At 35.8% G+C, this 21,891-nt stretch overlaps 2 protein-coding genes across 2 annotated transcripts; both read right to left on the bottom strand.

Annotated features, from left to right (window-relative positions):
* Positions 1-692: 692 nt before the first annotated feature.
* Positions 693-15,638, bottom strand: LOC146145522 (dorsal-ventral patterning protein tolloid-like). Its single transcript, XM_083390599.1, has 14 exons — positions 15,538-15,638; positions 13,764-13,883; positions 12,859-12,972; positions 12,124-12,302; positions 9,536-9,683; positions 7,810-7,929; positions 7,178-7,291; positions 5,697-5,878; positions 4,623-4,776; positions 4,212-4,328; positions 3,420-3,641; positions 2,958-3,071; positions 1,942-2,055; positions 693-1,448 (listed from the first exon to the last, which is right to left on the bottom strand). The coding sequence occupies exons 3-14, from the start codon at positions 12,917-12,919 to the stop codon at positions 1,252-1,254; spliced, it is 1,722 nt and encodes a 573-aa protein (XP_083246725.1). The 5' UTR covers positions 12,920-12,972; positions 13,764-13,883; positions 15,538-15,638; the 3' UTR covers positions 693-1,251.
* Positions 15,639-16,189: 551 nt separating this feature from the next.
* Positions 16,190-21,671, bottom strand: LOC146145521 (fibropellin-3-like). Its single transcript, XM_083390598.1, has 5 exons — positions 21,533-21,671; positions 20,129-20,319; positions 18,738-18,897; positions 17,489-17,608; positions 16,190-16,485 (listed from the first exon to the last, which is right to left on the bottom strand). The coding sequence occupies exons 1-5, from the start codon at positions 21,585-21,587 to the stop codon at positions 16,190-16,192; spliced, it is 822 nt and encodes a 273-aa protein (XP_083246724.1). The 5' UTR covers positions 21,588-21,671.
* Positions 21,672-21,891: the final 220 nt, after the last annotated feature.

Below are 21,891 nucleotides of genomic sequence, written 5' to 3'. Positions count from 1 at the left end.
CAGGCAAAACAAGCATAAAGTTGGCATTGAAAGTTGTAATAAGTTTCCTTTCCTGAACATTTGTTGTTTTTTTCAAGGCCGGTCCGCGACAAAATTTTAGTTTTTAACCGGTCCACAGTGCAAAAAAGGTTGCCGACCCATGGTCTACACCAGTGGTTCTCAACCTTTTTAGCTTACGGGACCGGTAAAGTTTCAAAACAAGTTTTGCGGACCGGTGGACCTTCAAAAAAAAAAAAATAATAAAAAAAAAAAAACATTTTACAACGCAACAGTTGCAACTAAAACACTGTTATCTTTCACATACAACTGGTCTTAAAGTTGAAGACTTAAACGCGTTGTAGCCTACTTTTAAACAGTTGGACAAAACACTTGCAGCATTGTGACGATACAATGAAGTCCAAAGTAGACCTTTAACTGAGGGTTTCCCAAACTGTAGTCCGCGGACCATTGGTGGTCCGCTACGAATGCACAGGTGGTCCGTGGCGATATGACAAGAAATTAAAAAAGTTACACATATATTTTGTAGCCTACAGCAGGGGTCGACAACTTACGCCCCGCGGGCCGGATCCGGCCTGCAAATGTAATTTATATTTTGACAAACTAGACACGAGTCCATTTCTCATACTTTTTGACTAGTTTAACTATATGTAAGTGCGAAAAAATGTTCGCGCTTTGCTTTAACGATCTTTATACATCAGGTTTGTTTACGTTATGATGCTGTCATTTGAACTAGTTTAGCGCTTCTTGCGCTGTTGAAGACTGACTGCCAAGTGCCAAAGTGCGTCGCATACAAACGTAAATAACGTGTTCAAAAATATTGAACAAACATTTTTACTTTTTATTTTTGAAATGTAATAAAAACTTGGAAGAAATTTGAAAGAAATTCCGGTAAACTCCCTAAAAATTTTGAACCTGACAAACGCTTTTTGTCCCGCTTTGCGCCAACACTTTACTGCCTCCTTAAAAGTAACTGAACACGATTTTAAGTGCAAAAACAGTTCCGAAGCCCGCCTGATTAACAGTTGTTCTAATATTTTAGCAACATAATTCGTAGTTAACATCCTGTGAGGCCCGCAGAGACCTTTCTGAGTTTGGTTTTAGCCCGCGACTACAAAAAGTTTGCCGAACCCTGTTGTACGGTATGTGTACTCTTTTAAAGATTTGCAATTTAGATTTAAAATTGTAATACATTTGGCGGACCGGCAGGAGAGTTGACGCGGACCGGCGGTTGAGAACCACTGGTCTACACTGTCAATGGCTCCTCTGAACAAGCATGATAAACAGTGTGGAAAGGAGCACAAGCATCATGCCTGGCGAACGTGGAGCAATTCCATCGCTTTTACAATCTTTTTCTTTGCTGCCAGGAGGGCAAACGCACTTAAAGTCGTCAATCATGTCTACGCACGCGTATTCCTTCTTGCACGGGTTCGTATCACACTCGTTTATTTCTGAAAAAAAATGAAGTAACGATTGTTCGATTTTTCATCTAGCCCGGACTTGCTTACACTAAAAACCTGATTCGCCTAACCTATTTCGGTAAAGTATTTGCGAAGCAGGGAAACCATTTACAGCCAGGTACAAAGGCTGCCTACGGAAAATCTATTACCGAACGCAGTAGGCTAAAACAGTATCGCAGTACAAGCAAGACCAAAATATCTAGCCTGCGGTGAGGTACGTCAAGATTCTTTTGGGGTAACGTCAAAATTGTAATTTCGTTACGTCACACGTCCAAGAATTAAAACATTTATTTTTCGAAGTGATCAATTATAGGTATTAAATTTTAGTAGCTATAAGGCTTTCGTTCGACCGACTGAAATGTTCATAATCAGTATAACATACGCTCCGTGTGCGTGAACTTCCAAAAGCCTTAAGTAGTAAACTTATGCTTTATTTATACTGCATAAAAATCCTTATTAAATCAACTGATTTCGGTTTGCTTACCGATTTCACAAAGGTTTGACGTATAACCAGGAGCACAAGTACACTTGAAGCCGTCGACCAGACTGGTGCAGTTTGCGTTGTTGTAGCAAGGGTTGGTTTTACAGTTTTTGATTTCTGTGCACAGGTTAATTGTAAAAACATTTATAAAAAGCAGTTTATCTGAAAAAGACAAAATAATCTGCCATGTAGGATGAGCGTAAAAACATTTGGTAATGATATTTTAAGATTTTAGCAAGATTATAACAATGGGTAACGCCGCTGTAGCATAGCTCCCTTTGAATAGGTTGCTAGCGAGTTAACAGTAGGTGACCTTATAAAATATAAACCATATACCTTAAACGACAAGATAGTAAAAGTATAAGTGTTTGCCTTAAATGAATTAACGTGTGATTTTATCATTGTACTTGCTCGGCATGATTGCTAGAAAAGTAATTCCGAAACAATCGGAAGATTTTATTGGAAAAATTTCTTGGATCGACACACGAAAGCGGAATTTCTACAGCATTAAAATTTTTAATTTTAAACTAGAGAGAAATTTCTTTACACTTCACAACCCCCAATACTACAAATCAATGGCTAGTAGCAAACTAAGACAAATTATTCGGCCTTTATGTTTTAGTCCGTATAGTAAATGGCATTACGTCAGTTAGCGAGATTTAGGTACCTATAGTTTTCTATTTATCATAGTGTTTCTCAACCTATGGGTAGCGACGCAAAATTTTAAAATTGGTTAGGCCGCGGAGCGCAGTAATTTTATATGGTGGGATTTATTAGAATGTGCTTGTAAACAAGATTTCCTAAAAATTTGGGAAAATTGTGAGAGAAATACGAAGACAAAGATATTAACTAGGTGTTATCTAAGGCCTTCAGGTGTTTTCTGTCGTTCATCAGCAATAGCAATGTTAGTAAGGCAAGGGCGAAACTAAAATTACCAGAAAAACAAATAGAACTCTAGTACAACAAAAAAACAAATAGAACTCTAGTACAACAACGAAAATGCTCCCCCCCTTACTTACCAGTTTCACAATTTCGTCCTTTAAAACCAGGTGCACAGAGGCATTGGTAGTCGTTGATCAAGTCGGTACACGACGCACCGTTTTTGCAGTAGCCAAGAGCGCATTCGTCAATGTCTTAATCACATGAGTACTTTAAATAACGAAATAGCAACGGGCCAGAAAAACTCGGTGGTTAAAAGCGATTTCGCTGATAGCCAGGGTTACCAGTCATTTATGATTTCAAAGATTTGTGCCTATAACTATAAGTATACAGTGTATTTTGGGTTTTTATAGTTAAGGTATTGCAATTGGACGAGTTTATCCAACTTTAAGCGCTTAACGTGTAACTTTTATGGCAAGGATTTGACTTGGAATTGACTTATGGTTTAATTATGAATTGACTAAGACTTTTTTTTTAAAGTAAAAATGTTTATAAAAAGTTTTAAAACGTTTACGCCTCAATTTTTTTTAAAAAAACCTCACAAATTTTGTAAATTTGCTGGTTATATGTTTGTTTTACAACGGCATGCTGTTTCAACGTTTTAAAATACTTTTTTGCTTTTTTAAATCGTAGAATCCCGCCGACCGGCTTACCTAGTGAACAGTTCTTGCCGACGTAACCAGCAGGGCACTTGCAGTAATAGTCGTTCGGTCGATTATAACAGGCTCCCCTACTGCATGGCTTTGCGAGACATGTTTCGACAACTGAAACACAAAATAGAAAAAATGATAGGCAGCGCCAGTTGTAATCCAATGGGCATAGATAATGTTAAGTTACGATTAGCCTATGTTTTTTTTTTTTTTAGCCTATGTATAAAAAGAGTGTTAACATTTGTTTAAGCTTCGAACTTTACTTTGTGTGCTGATAAAATTTATTTGTAATCTACTTTGAAAATCTGTCATATTCATGAAAAGTGGTTTGTTTATCAAAAAGATGTGGCTAAAAGCTTGGTATAGTAACTATAGTACAAATAGTTCAAGGAAAATAACCAAACAAAATCGGTATAACGTACTTAAACCGTAAGGCTATATAGCTAATTGTGCATGTTTATGGAGTAAATCCGAACATTCAAGTTTTAGCACACAAAGTGTATGGACATGTAGACATTTTTTAAATTGTACATTATTGTAAACTATAACACCAACATCAGGGGTTGATTAGGTTGTTAAAAACTGAAATAGCGATAACAAAAAGGCTGGGAACCACTGGTTTAAGGATACACTATAGAAGAAAATGTCCACTACATGTAACGTATTTTTTTAAAACAAACTAACCTTTGGAGCAATTTCTTCCTTCGTATCCTTTAGTGCAATTGCAGGTGTAATTGCTACCGCTGGTTATGCATTGGCTGCCATAGTGACACGGACTTGATTCACACACCGTGTTCTCACCTGACACAGTAAAAAAATTGACTAAACAATTCTGCATTTATGTCATAAATTGGATAAAGGCAGAAATACACCCCGAAAAATAAAATTTAAAAATTGTAATATCATAACGTAAATGAGTACTAACAGCGTATTATACGATTCAAGATTCAAAACTTTAAATTTTGTGTTTCCGTTTCTTTTCAATTTTGTATTGCCGATTTTTTTAAATACGACTAAAAACACAATCCACATAAACGTGTATTTTAAGGAATCTGTCATCGAGGTTGAACTGATTTATTGCCAAGTATAACTCACACTTATAGTTGAGGTCGAATCCCTCGTCATTAACAGAACTGTCAGTTTGGAAATGGATGTAGGCAACGCGGCCGTTGGTCACGAATCTCCGCATATCGTTATTGCCACTAAGACTTGCCATCCTGCCTAATCTTGTCAGACTGTCTTGATATATCTGTCATTTATGTTTGAACGGTATTAGATAATAGTGTGTGGTAATGGCGCTTGTTGAAATTACATTTATTTGCCAGTTAACACTACTACTATAGTAAAACTAATACGATCGCATCGAGCTCTGTTCCAGTAATTTATTTTAATTTACATGTACTAAAAGCATTTGATATATTTTTCTTGTTACAAACGTCGAATTCACTAACTTTGGTTGGTTTACTTATTGCCCTTCTCCAATCCTAAAACCTATCGGAACCAATTTATCAGCGACAAAACTAATCAATTAGATTCCCTACTTAAGCAGAGTTAAAACCACAATCGGGTTTAAGGCGGTTTAATTTACAACTAGAAAAGTTTACAATAAGCATATAACTGTTCATTTGCTTTCGCAGTTATTAGTGTAGACCTAAATCGATAAGTTTTAGACAGTACATTGTACTTGTCGAAATAGAAAAGATAGCTTTGGCGGCAATGACTGTTTTTATCAGCTTCCATATACCTGGTGGCTCACAGCCAAAAGGGCCTACCCAGCGGGTTTAGAAATGGTGTTCCGGTAAAAGATTTAAAAAACGTTTCTTTTTAAAACAGGTAATCTTATCTTACATATGTATTTAAAATAAGATTTTCAGGGCCTTTTTGTGCACGACATCGAGCATTTACTTCAAGTTGAGAAGTTTACTTGTTTTATAGACGTAACTTTGTGACGTAATCTTAAAATATTCATGCGTTCTGGTAAGATAGTATTCTAGTTCAAACCTGATACATCTCAAATAGTGCTTATGTTGTATTGGTGGATTTCGAAAAATTAAAACTGAGATGTCCGGTTGAACAAGTCTCACATACAACTAGCAAAGAATGACTCTTTTCGGAAATAGACCGGATTAGTGAAAAACCAATCTTAGCTCACATGAGCAAATGCCTTACGTAGAGAAAGTCGCAGCACGATTCCGTTCTAAGTCTTGTCACGCGAATGGAGACCTTCATATTTGCCGGGCACATCACTTCCCAAGTGCAGTTGCGTCGGTTCCTGTACTTGTTCGGATGATTTTGTGATGTCAAACGCTGGTCGTTGAAGGTTGCATTAATGTACTGAAGTCCGTAGCAGCCTTGGATACAAAAATAACTTTTTTGGCTTACGCTAAATTTTCGCAGAATGAGCTTTTCTAGAAAGGCGCTTTTTGTTGCTTTTCGATGCAATTAAATAATGGGCAGTTTCGAATTAAGTGTTTTGCTTAATAACGGTAACAGAGCATCAAAAGCACGGACGGCCTTTTTTAACTATATTATACCCTGTATTTTCAGAACTATTATTGAAACGTTGTCGGTCTATTTGGTATACAAAACAGTGATATTGATACTTTTATGGACTTTCTTATATAGATACCAATGTCAAAGGGACTTCATGTAGGCTATGGTATTTCTATCTCGTATTTTAGTGTCTCTGGGGAAATCAATGTGTCAAGATATAATCAATGTGTCAATCAATATGCTTATACCAATATACATTACAGTAAGCCTATTGAGTCCTTAAAACAGTTTAGATAACGGTTCACCAGCCGCATGCAGATCTTTATGTACAAGTCGTCGCCCATTGGTGTACGCCTTACAGGCTACTGTGGCTCTTTGCTTTTCATTTACTATGGCTGTTTTGCTTTTTTCAAGGTTGGCTAATTGAAGGCTTAAACCAGGGATGTCCAACCTGCAGTCCGCGGGCCACATTGCGCCCCGTCTAAAATTTTTGTGCGGCCCGCTAGTCATTTTCACTCCCAAGTAGTATTTCAAACGTTCAATATTAGCCTAATTAAAATTTCCACTCAGCTTTTAGGGGCGCACTTCTAGTATATTATGGGTAAAAATATATATATATAACTCTAAAGAGCGATACTTAATCTTGAAACTTAATAGGTTCTGCGTCCCATTAAATTATTTAAAGTGTCAATGCGGCCCACTATAATAAAATGTTGGACATCCCTGGCTTAAACAGTACACCTTATTATTATCTTTGTCACAGGTGTTTGTTGCCAAATAAGGGTAGCTCCGTCGCGTTTTAGAAAAAAATTGAATCGTGATAAAACAAAGTTTCTTGAAAACCAACTAATTAAAGAAAAACACTCACACAACGACCCCTTAACGTCTTTATAGGCCTACACATAAGGGTACTGTACCGCCAACTTTTGGAAACCCTGATTCACATATACAGTTTTTTTTTAAGGTTTGGTTTGGGTGACCGCTAAGTAGTATAAGAGACCGCAAGTGTTATATTTAAATACCAAAAAGTTGCAAGTCCAAAATTTGGAAAACTGCTGGAGAAATTTGGGGGACCGTTTCGGTCCACCTAAACACCTTAAAAAAAACACTGCACATATAGCAATGCCCCCTTGGGGCACCGATAGAAAGTAACTTACTGACGGTACAGCGTCGACCGCCGAATCCAGGCAGGCAGGAACAGTTATAGTCGTTGACCAGGTCGATACAAGTTCCATTGTTTTGGCACCGGTTTCCAGAACAGTTGTCAATATCTAAAATAACGTTTTTAATGTTTCAGTGCTGCCTTTGTCGGTTCAACATTGTGTTTTAGTTCAACTGCACAGTTGTAAAGATTGCTTTGGCAGGAAATATCAATATAACCATATTACGAAAACTGGCGCTCTCCACTGTTTTTCGTTGGTCATTTATTCTTTCGCTTGTTTTCCGTTTTGTTTAGGTCGGTGAAAAACTCGTCTTGTTATGCAAAGATTCGCAACACGCGATCACCATGAGAAAGCGTTTTAATACTTCGAAATTTATAAAATGATTATATTCTGGTTTTAGTATTAAAATAGAAAGATAGAATAAAGACTGTAGCAAAATTCGTAGAAAATATATCACAGCCCAGCATGCAGAACTTTAAAACGAACGAATACAACTAAAACTTAATTATTTTTAAAGCACTATAGACAGTCCCCTTTAAGTTTAACATGTCGCAGCAAACTGATTTTTAAACTGTCGCCACTGTTATTATGTGCAGTATTTATTTATTATTTTGAGTTCGCCTTACTGATTGAGCAATTCTTGCCGGTAAAACCGCTAGCGCAGGTACAAATGTAATTCAATCTGTTTCCGCTGCAGTTTGCTCCGTTTTGACATGGATTATTAATGTCACAGATCGACTGAGATTCTGAAAAACAGGTGTGGAATTAAACTTCTGCCATGATTCCTATGTAAAAGCTTCCTATTTGTGCCAAAGCGGTCTGATAACTTTTTAGAATGCTTAAAAGTCGGTATCATGCCAAGTGTTATAAGGATTTACACAAACATTTGACATTAATGGCTTAAATTAGCTTTATTTTTTCGCCATACCAATATTTTAGGCAAACGAGCGGACGTCAAATCCGATGATATATTTTTCTTTAGTTGCTCTACTGTAAACGTATATAAGCATTAAACATAGTGCATATAATAAAAAAACGGCTTCAAGATTCCAATATAACTTTAATATTGAATAAATTATATCCTACATATAAACTGATGCTACCAAGCATAGTAATACAAATCAAAAAAACAGCTTCTCTGGTAATTTCAATTTTTGATCAACGTTTTGGAAACCTATGCAATCCGCCTTCGTCTGAGTCAGTGCTTTTCAACCTGTGGGATGGTACGCACTTGTGCGAATGAAAAAAATTGTAATGCGGATGACAAACGTTGCGCGGATCAAATGGTGCATGTTCTTTTTTTATATGATGCGACTACAGTAATCAAATAAGCTGGTGAGCCCACTTATGCGTTACAGACACAGTAGTATAGTCTCTCAGCGGTTCATTGCAGCTTAAACTATCTAATGTATATCGGTCAAGGCTTAGGCTCACGCCCCTACGGTTTTAATACACAAACCCTTTCCTTGAAAATAAACTTAAGGAAAAAAACTATAGGTTGCAAACTTTCTGTGCTAGTTTCGTGCGGATGAAAAATTTTCGAAATAAAAAAGTACGGATGGAAATTTCAAAGGTTGAAAAGCACTGGTCTGAGTGAATAACACTAAACGCTTGTACAATAAACGGAAACGAAAGAAAAAAAGCAGAAAAAAAGGCGAGCAACGAAACGATAAGAAAACAATTAGCGATAACGTTTTGCCTCTAATCCTGTAGTTGCTTGTAGCATGCCGAGAGCATCACGCCTTTTCTGATGTTCATGGTGTTAGGGCAAGAATTAAAATTACCAGATGTTTTTTGATTTAAATTATATTCTACGTTAATATAGTAAGGGCCCACTTTTCTGCTAATAACATATTGATGCTATTACTTTTTTAACTTTTCCGATGCATCTTGTAGCGCTAATGAAATATTTTACCGATCTAAATAAATAAACTAATTTTCCCATTCTCGTCAATCATAAGGCAGGATTTGCTTTCGTGGGATATTTTTTCGATTACCTAGACCAGTGGTTCGTAACCAGGGTTACGTGTACCCCTTGGTGGTACGAAGCACCAAAGCAGGGAAACAGGGGGTACGACATGCAGTGTGAAACGCGCTATTCAGTCATATTTGTCGAAAAGCAACAATAAAAGCCATTAGTAAATTGACTGATTGTTTCTGTGCTGTAAATATTGTTGAACTTACAAGACTGTATTTAATGCATGCATTCAACGCGTAAGTTATAAATACACTGAGTTAAATTCCTGTTGTTACAATTTTCATTTACTTTCGTCGGCCATTTAAACAGGGGTACGAGAAAAATTCATGAAAGCTTAAATGGTACGAGCACTGAAAAGGATAAGAAACACTGACCTAGACAGAGATACTTGAGGTTAAAGCCACGTCTGGAGAGAGACGAGTCAGATATAAAGTTGAACCTCAAAGATGGGCGGTTGTAGTGCAGCACAAGGTTTCTAACATTACCTTTTAGCTTCGTGTCATTACCTTTTCCGCTGTCAATCTAAGCAATAAGAATTGTTAGGTCGGCTTGTATTAGACTTAGGGTTGCAAGAGTTGCTTTTTTAAGTTACTCTTTTAGAAGAAATAATGATCCCTGTTAACGAAGCTTATTTTTGCTGTTGTAACAACTAAAGTTAATGACTTAACTTATATGCAATTAGGCCATTTTTTTATTACCGTACTTGACTTGATTTTATTGATCAAACAGACTTGACCTGACTTAAGCTTGATATACAAATACCTACTTGGACTTAGCTCATAGTGCCAAATGACTTGAACGAAAATTAGAAGTTTTCGAAAAAAATTGTTAATAAAATTGATTTATATATATCTTAATTTTTGCACCTCTAACAATTTTCTATTTGTTATGTTTTTGTTAATTTTAGTTGAGGCAATGCTTATTTTTTGACGAGCTTATACCCAATTTAATAGATTAACGTTTTTTATATCAATGACTTGTTTTAAATTTGACCTGCTTTTATAATGACTTGACTGGGACTTTACTTGAGCAACTGATGACTTGGACTTGGACTAGACTTGATAATTTTTTTAAGTGTCTTTGAAATTATGTTATTAAGCAAATGATTTGACTGGGACTGAAGTCATTCAAAATGAATTGTTTACAAAACTGCCATTATAAGTCAACATTTGGTTGTTGGGCAAAACAAATGCAAATGTTTGTATGAATATGTGAATAATAAAGAAATGGGATACTTATTTGTTTCTGTTCATGTATCTGATGTGGATTTGCTGGATATAGTTTAATTGATTGGTTTATTGAGGGAGAAATAAGATCAATATAGATTATAGAGTATAGACGGAACTAAAAATGTTTTGGAAATGTTTCGATTTTTGCCACTAACCACTAAAGCAAAACTGAAGTAAAAAAAAATAAAAAAATAATTACTGCAAAACTATTTGTTGATGTGCTCCTTTAAAAAATAAAATAAAATAGTCCGTTTACATACAAACCGAAACAGGGCGATCTTTAAACGAATGATTGCCAAATGAGTTGGGCCTGTTCACAGCGCTATGGCGAGTTAATTACTTCGTTACATCCAGGATGCGTTTATAAATGGCCTTACATCGTGTCCTAATTTTGTTTTCGTGTGCAAAATTTGCGAGTGAACTAACTGTTAACCTCCTCACGCAGGGGTCCTTTTACAAGTTAATCCGGTATTTTAATCATAAATTTACTCTACCTCCGAACCATGGAATCGAACAAGATAACGCTACATCGACCTATGACAGTTCTTTAAAATGTTACAAATTGCAACCTGCTTGAACATCGCAATAAAACGCGAAACAAACTACCCTTAAATGACTAACTGTTATATATAGGCTGCTAAGAGCAATTGTTTTGTATTTCAGTTTCTATATTAAGGGTGGAAATTTAAATTTTATACTTCTTCCTAGCAAAAAAAAAAACTGTCCGCCAATCAAAAATAAAAGCAATTTGTTTTTAAAGTATTCCTCATTCGTCAGCCAACCGAAATTAGCGACACAAGGTCTTTAAACTATTACGCAATTCCAAAGCGCGTGACTTTTCGTTTTGTGATTAACGTATCACGACTGGAGCTCCCCATCTCGAACACACGATTTTTACGTATCCGGACATATCCGACTGGATTTTTTGCTACTTCATGCTGTTTAGTATAACTGGACGGTTTGTAAGTGTTTTTCCTTTTTTAGAAGTTTTTTTCGCCATTTGCATTACCCTAAAGCAGGCAGATTTGGCACTGATGGAATGCGTTTCAATACACATGAGGATTTTTCCTGCCGTTACTGAAAAGATTAGAAGGATATAGTTATAAGTTTAAATAAGCTTATTTTGTGTAGCTCAACACCATTTTTTTCGCCTTAATATAGTATTCTCATCTGATACACGTCGCCTTAATGCAGTCAAGTTGCGAGACCGTTTTCTGGAAATCTGAATCTCAGACACAGGCCTATCAGGGATACGGAAATTTCAAGAGCGGTATATGTCTACAGTAGAAACAAAGACTATAAAAAAGTCAAACATTGAAGAAAAAATATATATCTTGTACGAGGTTAATACTGAATTAAAACTTGCACTCGCCAGTGGGCCGAATATTATCTACCAATAACCCGTCTGGACGAAATAACACTCGCCAAAAAAAAACGAATTTTGGCATTATCGACCTTTAGCATTTCGAGTTTAAGATAATATTTTTCGAAGACCCAAAAGTTTAGCCGATTCGTTAAATACCGACAATCAATTTTTTCTTACATAAATCGCCAGTGGGTGAATGAATGTTAATAAGTACCCCGTCGGGACGAATTGCGCTCGCATTGGCCAGAGGGCGAGTACAAAATTTAAACCATTTAGTGTCGAAACCCTATATAGGAATGCGATTATTCCTCAACTATCGAAAACCGTTTCAATAAGCTGTCTTCTTGGCAGGCCTGGGACAACTCACCGTTAAATAGTCGCAGCAGGATTCGGTTTCAAGGCGGACCACAATGATTTCAATTTGTTTTCCGGGACAAACAAGGTTCCATGTGCAGTTCATTGACGAGTCGTATCTCCGTGGGTAGTTTGTGGAATTGATGGTGCCCATTGTCCAGTTCGCGTTAATATAAAGGTTTGGAGAACATCCTAAAACAAGTTTGTTTTTATTGAAAATACTCAACATCAAGATGAACAAGGAGATCTATAAAATGTTTGCTCGGAACAGCACTGTGGATTAAGCAATGTACTGTGCGCTTATGTTACGTCGCACTATACATTAAATGCCTTTTATAAGCGCCTTAGCAAGTTGCATATACATGGTTTGGAAAAACAGAGTATGATCTACCTTACATGCGAATTATAAGCAAATATAGAGGAAAACAAGCGTTTTACTAAAAATCCTCAGAGATTTGCTTTACCAGGTATGTAATGTATGCCGGTTTACATAATAGAACAATAAACGCTCGATGGTGTTGCCTACGCGATTCTAGTCGTTTGTTCAGTATAACAGCAAGTGTGGGCAGCCTTTAACATTGATCCAGCCGTTTGGTCGGTTTAATCAAACTCAAATCATTTCTACAAGATTTCAATAGTTTCCTATTGTATTAGACTCACTAAACATTGAACTAACACCTATAGGCGTTGTCATTGTACACTTCAGGTAGGCCAAACCTTTTCTATTAAGCCTAGAGGCAAACCACACCTTTGGAGCACGTGGTTCCACGAAAACCTTCAACACACGAGCAGTTAAAGGAGTTCACCATGTCAGAGCAGGTTCCTCCATTCTTGCACGGATCCGAAAGACATTCGTTAATTTCTGTAAAGCAGCTGGAATAGGTTAAGCGTTTTTCGAGACTACAGTATATCAGCAGCATTATGAATGAGATTCTTTGCGCTAGTAAGCTTTTACCAGGTGGTAAAGTAACCTGGAACGGTGTTCAAGTTAACAAAATGTTACCAGGTACACTGTTCCGGTAAAAAAAGGTTTACCTATACCTTTCTTTATGTTGCCAAATAATCGTTTTATTCTGGGATGCACCAGACTAAAATTTTACTAGCATGCTTTAGATGTTTTCATTCTAACAACTCCTTTGTTTCAGCTAATTACACATTTTTTTACAACTACAAACGTAATAACGAGATATTTGAGATCCTATTTTTGACCCGGTCCGCCACAACATTTTTAGTTTCTCATGCGGCCCACGGTTAAAAATAACTGCCTACTCCTGCTCTAGATGAAACTGTATTAACTTTAAACCGCTCTACAAACAAACGTCTGGCAGCCAAATAATAAAACCATTTATGATGATTAAGTGATCAAAAATTTAAATTTTAAAAACAGAAAATTTTATATTATTGGAAGCTTTTTGACCCTACGGCATTTTTGCAATTTCTTTAAAAAACATTTAATAATGTTGCAAAACAAAAGAAAAATATTGTTGCATATGCTGTTGCTTTTGCCGCCACGTTCATTTTCAGTAATATAATAAGGAAAAAAAGTTCTTGATCTGATTAAAATGATTTGGCAAACAGGTTGAAAAAATAAACAATATAAAGCCTGGAACTGTAGCTTAACCTTAGTAAAGGTGTACTATATGTATTGCTTACCAGTTTCACAGTTATTTCCCGTAAAGCCTGCCTTGCAGATACAGGTGTAGTTTGTAATTCTGTTGTAACAACTGGCACCGTTAAGACACACGCCTTTTTGACATTGGTCCGTTGTGTTATCTGCAATATAATGCTTTAAAGTTTAATTTTAAGTTTAAGTAAAACATCCGTTGAGTTAATGTGGGCAATTGTGTTTGTTTGAAAGCGCTGTTCCTAAACTCTATTTTCCGATTGCCATGATTTACCCAATAATGTTTAACGCAGCATTTCCGTAGGTCTTATTAGACAAGACATAACTGTTAATTTAAACCCTAAAAACATCCCTGTGAGAAAATGTAAGTCACACCTTGTGGATTAACAGGTTTACATTATTCTTAATGTGTTGTTTGACCTAGACCCTTTACAAAGTACACCCACTTTCTATATATATTTTCCAATATTTAAACATGTAACAAAACAAATCACAATCCTTAAAAGTTACATTATGAGATTATGGAAACATTGGCCAACCAAAAGCCACCAAGAATTATATTGAGCCGCCAAAAACCATTTCGTAAAACATCGTGCAGCTATTGACAGCATTTTAAGCGTTTTTCAAGCTTTCTGAAGTACTCTCCTGCTTTATTGTTCATTTGACGTGGCGTAGCAAATCGTTTGCATGAAATTCTGCTTAATTAAAAATAACTCAAGGGAAACTGATTTTCAAGTTTGTCGTTTTTCGTTTAACATTATAGTAGCTAACTTTAACTGCAAATTTAGATTTCCCCCCCAAATTTTTTTTTTTTTTTTTAATGGTGCGATACTCATCATGAGGAACGTAAATGATTATGATATGTCACGTCTGGAAATTGAAAAAATGCAAATATTTGCACGAGGGGCGAATGAACGAGTGTCACGAACACACAACAAAACAACACAGCCCTAAAAAGACAGCTTTGCGCAATGAAATTTCGGGAAATCCCCGAATTGCCGTTACAGCACCCTAAACCAGTGCTCTTCAACCTTTTTTGGTTTGATGAACCCTTAAAGTTGTTGTGACGAACTCGTGCACCCTGTTTACTTAAAAGGTAAACTGAGGTAAGAAGCGATATGAAAAATCATTATGCATGTCAATATCATAATGTCAATTAAACCGAGCGGAGCTGCCGAAGTTTTACACACTGTCGGTGAGAGTTTTATTATGGCTGCAGGCTGCTTGCGAGTAGCCTACTATTGCATGTCATACAACAGCATTCAACGTCAAATATTAAGGATTCATTAAAAGTTTGTGATGTACCCGTGTATACCTTTTAGTAACGGTGCACCCCAAGCATATTTTGGTGCACCCTAGGGTGCACCGTGCACACCGTTGAAGAGCACTGCCCTAAACCATTAAACCACCCTTCCATATATCAATTCACCTAATCAGCCGATAGTGTCTCGTTATTTACTTTGTTCTCTAAACGCTCCATCGTGAATTGACCTTGAGACGAGGGCAAATATGAAATTTTTGACGCTATTTAATAACGGCAACTTTTTTTGTTGCTTTTCTGGCGTAACTCTCTGATATTAAAAAGTTCTTTTCTTGGTGTTTTAAACCACTACGAGTAAGTAGATTTAACATATATTCTTAAAAACCTTTTTACATATTAAAAAAATGATATTCACCATTTAGCATGTATGGTTTATGTCGCCACAAACTGGAACAATGCGCTTTAATATATAGTTATGTTACAAAAAGTTCGTAGGTTAGAGCAATGCTGTACACTTTTTAGGTTATATTTGTTTCACCGACCTGCGCAATGGAATTTCAAGCGGAATCCACTTTGCGATGCTGACCTGTCTGATCTAAACTGCAAGTATACGTTGCTGGAGTTGAAGCCAAAAATGCTATCGTTCTTGAAGCCCGATAGGGTGGCCACCATGTTAAGAAACGACGTCGATCCATCGTAGAGCTACATAAAACATGCAGAAGTTTTTATCAGGTAGAAACTTTTCAAGATTCCCGACTCGATTGGGAAACGAGCACGGCACAATTACTCTTTCTTACTTATATTTTTAAATTTGACGTCATCTATCGAATGTTTCAAAGGTAGATGTGAGTTTTCGAATGCCCTTCATTTTACCATACTTTATATAAACTGTTGCTAACAGACGTAATAATAATAATATTCAAAAACAGCTTCTCTGTCAAATGTATTTGTTTTAATCAGGGATTCGAAGAAAGCGATTTGAATAGGTTTTTGAAACGTTGATTAAAAATACCAATTACCAGGGGAGCTGTTTTTTTATCAATATTAAGATACTTTGTTAACTAAATCTCATAAGCTAATTATATAGTACGAACATCACGTAGGGCCTAACGATGTCTACTATACTAAAAAGGCAGGATTTTTCTTTCAGGATTTAGAGTCTGTTTTTTAGCTAAAGTGATATCGCAAAATAAGTCAGTCTGTCTTGAAATTAATAGATTTAACGTTATGTTGAAAGGAAGGGCTGCCTGTTTTTAAGGCGTGGTACGGAATGTGATCTGAATCTTTTTTCTTAAATCTGACGAATACCCTTAATGTGTCGAGGCCAGATTCTGTGGCCAAGTGCATGACGTTGATGTAAATGCGTCCAAAGCCGCAGGTGATATCCCACTTGCAGAACAACCGGTCCGGGTATTTATTAGGGTAGTTTGGAGACGTAAGGTACTGATTCCCTCTTGTAGCGTTCAACACTATCTGTGTTCTCCCACAACCTGTCGAAAAGCACAAAAATCTAGTTGATCTTAAGAACAATATGATTTCTTCAGGTAAAATAAAAAAAAACATATTTATGTTGGTTATCCTGCTATATTAAGACATTAAACCAGTGCTTCTCAACTCTCAATTTCTGTTGCCGCCTTCCATACGCTCGTCAAACAATTGCTAACCATTTAGAAATATTTTCCTACACACACTTAACTGCCACCTGATTCAGTTTGCAAAGAATTGTCGTCAACGTATTACCAGTTTGTTCGATGTCAGTTTATTTAGAAAGTCAGATTACATTTTCCATGTGCATTGGAGGAACTATTTAAAGAGTTTTGAAAATATATACCCGATCCATTTAACCCTTTCATTTACCAAAATATTAAAAAAATAAAATTGAAAAGGCGCTGCTTAAAAATTATGATAAAAGTATATTAGAACAAAGCGGTATATGACTCAACGGCGTTTCGGTACAACGAGCAGCACTGTACGTTTATCGACTACAAAGCTGGGCTGCGGAGTCTGTTTAAACAACGCTAGTTCGAATTCGGCCGAAAAAGTAATAAGTCTTGTCCGATTTCAAACAGATTAGCCACCAGGTCAAGTCCCGTGTCTAACTCCAACTCCACAGCCCTGTATTCTATCCATTGCCTTAACCAAAATAGAGTGGGTGTAAAACAATCCAACCATTGGGGTGTCATAACGTGATAACGTGGATTAACAATATTTCATCTTATGTTATTCCACTTTAACGATTCACAGAGCGCGGCCTTATAGGTTTCGAGCTTGCTATAACGCAAGCTCAAGTTTACGTCGTATGGACCCAAGTAATCTTTTACGAGACTCCCGAGCCTGACCTCAGCCTAATTAAACTACTTTGTCGATTTCGCTGCAGACCTGCTATTATTATATAAATCACCCCGTTTAAAATGTAAGCTGCGTTCAATTTATGTAACGACAATTTTTTCCAATATAATTGTTTCACAAAAGTTACTTTGTCTCGCCACTTACCTTGAGAGCAGTTTTGTCCCATGAAGCCTGGAGCACAAACGCAGGTGTAGTTGTAAACATCGCGTTGGCAGGTTGCACCGTTAAGGCATGGCATGCCCTGACAGTGATCGACAAATGAATCTGAACAGTGAGTATTTCGAAGTGTTTTAATTGATTGACATTGAGCCAATATTTAAAGTTGTTTGACGGAACTTAATTCTTTTGTGCAAAATAACATTGGATTAAACCAGTTTCAAATTCATTCCGGCAAATCAGTTGCAAAAGTTTGAAGTTTCAATAAAATTTAGTTATCAAGATCTTTTTCAATTAGATTTAAACGCAAACTTTTTTTAAATAAAACGAATTTGGCCTGCGACAAAAAAAAATGGTTTTAAGTAGTTTTAAATCAAATTATATCCACTAGGAATGTTTGATGATTATGGAGATACCGGTCTGTAACTCCATTAGTATGCGTTTAGTTTGGGATCTAACATAGGATATTATACCTTTAAAGATAAATTTCTAAAAATTCGTCCTAATTTGAATTTTTTGAATTTCGCGTTTGCAGGTTGCACCGTTAAGGCATGGCATGCCCTGACAGTGATCGACAAATGAATATGAACAGTGAGTATTTCGAAGTGTTTCAATTGATTGACATTGAGCCAATATTTAAAGTTGTTTGACGGGACTTAATTATGCAAAATAACATTGAATTGAATGTCACGAAATAAATTTACTATTTAAACCATTTAGGCTAATCAGTTTCAAAACTTTGAGTTCAATAAAATTTGGTTATAATAAAAAACTTTTTCAATTAGATTTAAACGCAAAGTTTTTTTTAAATAAAACGAAGTTGGCCTACGACAAAAAAAAAGTTCATGTAGTTTTAAAATAAATTAATTCCACTAGGAATGTTTGATGATCTAACATAAAATATTATACCTTCTAAGATAAATTTCTTAAAATTATTTTTGTAAAAGTTACCATTGTACTTCTTCATATGAGAAGCTTTGCCTATTTAAAAATATTAATAAAGTCATTTGTATCGGCTCAAATGTTCGTACTTGTTGCCGAAATTTGGTTAAGTTTTGCCAAACTCACAACATATAGACTTGCAAAAAACACTGAATGTTGTCAAACAAAGTGAAACGACATTTGAGATGTATTAAAGTCTTATTATAACCGCTGTTTGACCTTTACTTAACACAACAGTTATAGAGGGTAAAGATAATTCAAGGTATTTACAGTGTTAAGGTACCGTGGTACATACCGACACACAAGTAACGCAATCTGAAGCCCTTCATCGTGTAAGAGCTGTCGGTGTGGAACCTCAGAAATACGCTGGTTGAATTTGGAGTGAAAATCGTATTTGTTCGTATTCCTGACAATTTGGCAAGACGATGTTCCTCGCCGGTTGAGCCGTCATACACCTGTCACAAGGTGAAAACATACAAAGAAAACACCTTCAAGGTTTGATCGAAAGACGGAAAAACTTCTTTGGAAAGGGTTGGTCTAGGGCATCAGAACGCTTTTAAATTGGCAACTTTGCATTTAGTTAGCTTACCTATGATTGTATATATAGGTACAAACTAGAAAAAAAATACTTTAAAAATAATACTTTAAAAAATACTTTTTTTTCTGCGTAATTATCTAGACCTTGTAGCCATTTATTTAATAGTTGTCATTGCTATGTCGACTAACGAGGGTTAACGCACAAATCCTTTTCCTGTTTTGCCTGTTTAGAATAGCATGCTATTCCAATAAAGTTTTTTTTTTTAAACTAGGCTAATGATTTATTAATCCCATAATTTGCTTTCCTGCTGGGATTATCGACAAGCCCAATAATCATGCACAAAAGTTTTCCTAGTTTAAAGCTATTAAAATCAGTAAAGTCGTCCAACTATGAGCAATAACACACCTAAAAATAACAAAAATATAATATACAGCATGCAAATTGTTTTATCTGCACACTTTAGATAAATAACCCAATTGAATTAAAATGTGTTTGATGAAAACACTTCATTTGACCTGAAGTTGTAAGAAAAAATGACCTAAGTCAAGTCAAGTCAATGTAATTAAAAAACTTAAGCTGAGTCAAGTCATTTGAAATCAGTGTCTTTAATTGCACTTAAGTCAAGTCATTGAATCATTGCCTTAAGTCATTACTAGGGCGATTATTTTTTGACTTGTCAAAAAAAGTCAAAATTTTGTCAAAACTTACATGTTAGGTCAAAATTTGTCAAAATTAATTTAAGTTAAAATCGTACAAAAATGAACATATATAGTTTTCAAATTAAAAAATACACTGATAGTCAGCTTTTTAAAATTGTCGTTAAGTTTTCTCGCAATATGTTGTTCAAATTTATTAAAAAAATTAGTTTTTATTTATGTAGAACGACATTTTAACTGTATTATATCTTGATTAGAGCAATATACGGTATACGCGAGCCGGTATAATTAACCACCCAGGCCTCCCTAAATTGGACAAATGTAATATTTTCGAAAATAACCAGCTTATTTTTTTCTTATTATTTTTAGGAAAAAAAAATTTTAGGTCAAAATTTCCTATTTTTAGGTCAAAAAATAATCGCCCTAGTCATTACAACACTACTGTACACTGTACAGTGACCCAATCACGAGCCCTGTCACTGTTCGACTTACCGAGAGATAGTCGAGCCTAGCCTCGGTGCGAAAGAACGTGAACTTTAGGTGCAAGTGGCCGACGCCTTTAATACAGCGGATCACCCATTTACAATTTAGGTTGTTGCCGTACTTCATGGGGTAGTTGGGCGACGTCAGGTACTGCGGGTTCTCGCTGGCCGTCAGATTGGTTTCCCCCAGATTGTTGCAACCTATGCGAACACAGTTCAATACGATTTTTGTTATGTTGTTTAAAGGGCACAAAATAAAATTCAATCGGAATCCTGGAGTATATTTTTCTCGGCATTTTGAGAATTGTTATTAGCGTATACTTTTCGCACATTATGAATATTAGAATTTTAAAAGCAAAAAAGAAACCAAATGCACTGATTTATATATTTTAATAAAAGGGATTCATTATCCACCCCATGTAGGCCGACTTTCGTTATTTTTCCTGTGGAAAACGTTTTACTCATTTCGACTTCACACATACAACCGAGTGGAGACATTTACTCTTTTCTTTCAAGACGAAACAAAATCGTTGTTGTTTTCTATAGTCTTTGTTATTTTTTGAAACGCATAAACAAATACTCATGTACTTTAAAATTATTTTACCTCAGCGTTTTTTTGTCTCAAAATGCAAACAAATAAATTGTCAGATTTACAAAGGTTGAGAGAAAACATTCTGGATTTTACAGTGTTCGGGGCTCGCAATTTGCTGTGGGATCACCGGCCACTAACTGCTGCGATAGTTTTGTAACGACCATGATTAATGACGCCATGTCTGTAGCGCGCTTTCCGACAGTGCACTTTACAAGGTACCCAATACGGTGCACGGAGCACTGACAGAAAAATATAATTTAACTTTTCATGTTTACAGCGAGGATAGGCCTACTGCTCCTTGCTTACCTCGCCAAAACAAATGACATAGGTCCTTCTAAATATATATCAATTTTTCACTTTTTATGATAGAATATATGAAAAGATAATATGGGACCTCGGTGTTCCTAAACAATTTCGCTATCAAACGAAAGGAAAACAAACATGTAGCTTTAAAAAACGCCTTGAAAACGTAGAAAGCAAGGCAGTCGTTTTAGTGTGGCATATAACTGTTAATGCTGACTTGTGTTAATGTGATAAACTACACCAAAAAAAATGTCCTAACATTATATAAAAACTTTAGGTGAACGTTGTTGGGTGTACAGAACACTCACAAACAGGCTGTGTTTACATTTGAATTTAATCCCACCAATATTGGACTTGAAAGGTTGTAGTGATTCATTTTAGGGTTTTATATGACACTTCGATATGTTTTTAGTTGAAAAACGGCCCAACATTACTTACTCCGATTCTTATCAGTAAAGTTTAAATTACAATAACTGTTTATTTTAGACAAAATTGAACAATGTACTTAAATTCTCTCACCGTCACAAGAAAATATCATGCCAACAGCAACTGTAATAATCAGGTGTACCTTCATCTTCACAAACTGCCAGCTAATCGATTAAACTGAAAACTTTAATCAACTACTATTCGTCTAATTCGAATAACTGCAGTACTTGAAACTTGAAAGGTGAAAAACAAAATTTATTTAAAATTTCGCCAAGTTTATCAGTTAAATCAGAGGATTTTCATCACTGACTTTACCACCAAGAAAACACTGTGTGGATGCCCTTTGAAAATTATAACGTTATAAAAAAATACAACCGCTACCAAACTAAAAAAAAAATTATTTTTGTGTTAAATACTTTTAATTTTAACCAATTTTAATTTTTTCCTATCTA

Source organism: Ascidiella aspersa, chromosome 5, assembly GCF_963924565.1.
Source record: "Ascidiella aspersa chromosome 5, kaAscAspe10.2, whole genome shotgun sequence".
Lineage (NCBI taxonomy): Eukaryota > Metazoa > Chordata > Ascidiacea > Phlebobranchia > Ascidiidae > Ascidiella > Ascidiella aspersa.
Note: the sequence above shows the minus strand (reverse complement) of the source record. Positions and strands in the feature narration are given on the sequence as shown.

Excerpts from the sequence above, each read along its gene's own strand:
- LOC146145521 (XM_083390598.1), bottom strand. The coding sequence starts at position 21,587 with ATGAAGGTACACCTGATTATTACAGTTGCTGTTGGCATGATATTTTCT. Across the intron at positions 18,898-20,128 it reads CTAGGCTCGACTATCTCTCG|GTGTATGACGGCTCAACCGG; the intron begins GTAAGTCGAACA and ends ACCTTGTGACAG. Across the intron at positions 16,486-17,488 it reads GGGACAAAACTGCTCTCAAG|GTTGTGGGAGAACACAGATA; the intron begins GTAAGTGGCGAG and ends GCTTTTCGACAG.
- LOC146145522 (XM_083390599.1), bottom strand. The coding sequence starts at position 12,919 with ATGGTGAACTCCTTTAACTGCTCGTGTGTTGAAGGTTTTCGTGGAACC. Across the intron at positions 4,777-5,696 it reads CGTGCTGCGACTTTCTCTAC|ATATATCAAGACAGTCTGAC; the intron begins GTAAGGCATTTG and ends CATAAATGACAG. Across the intron at positions 4,329-4,622 it reads ATTCGACCTCAACTATAAGT|GTGAGAACACGGTGTGTGAA; the intron begins GTGAGTTATACT and ends TTACTGTGTCAG.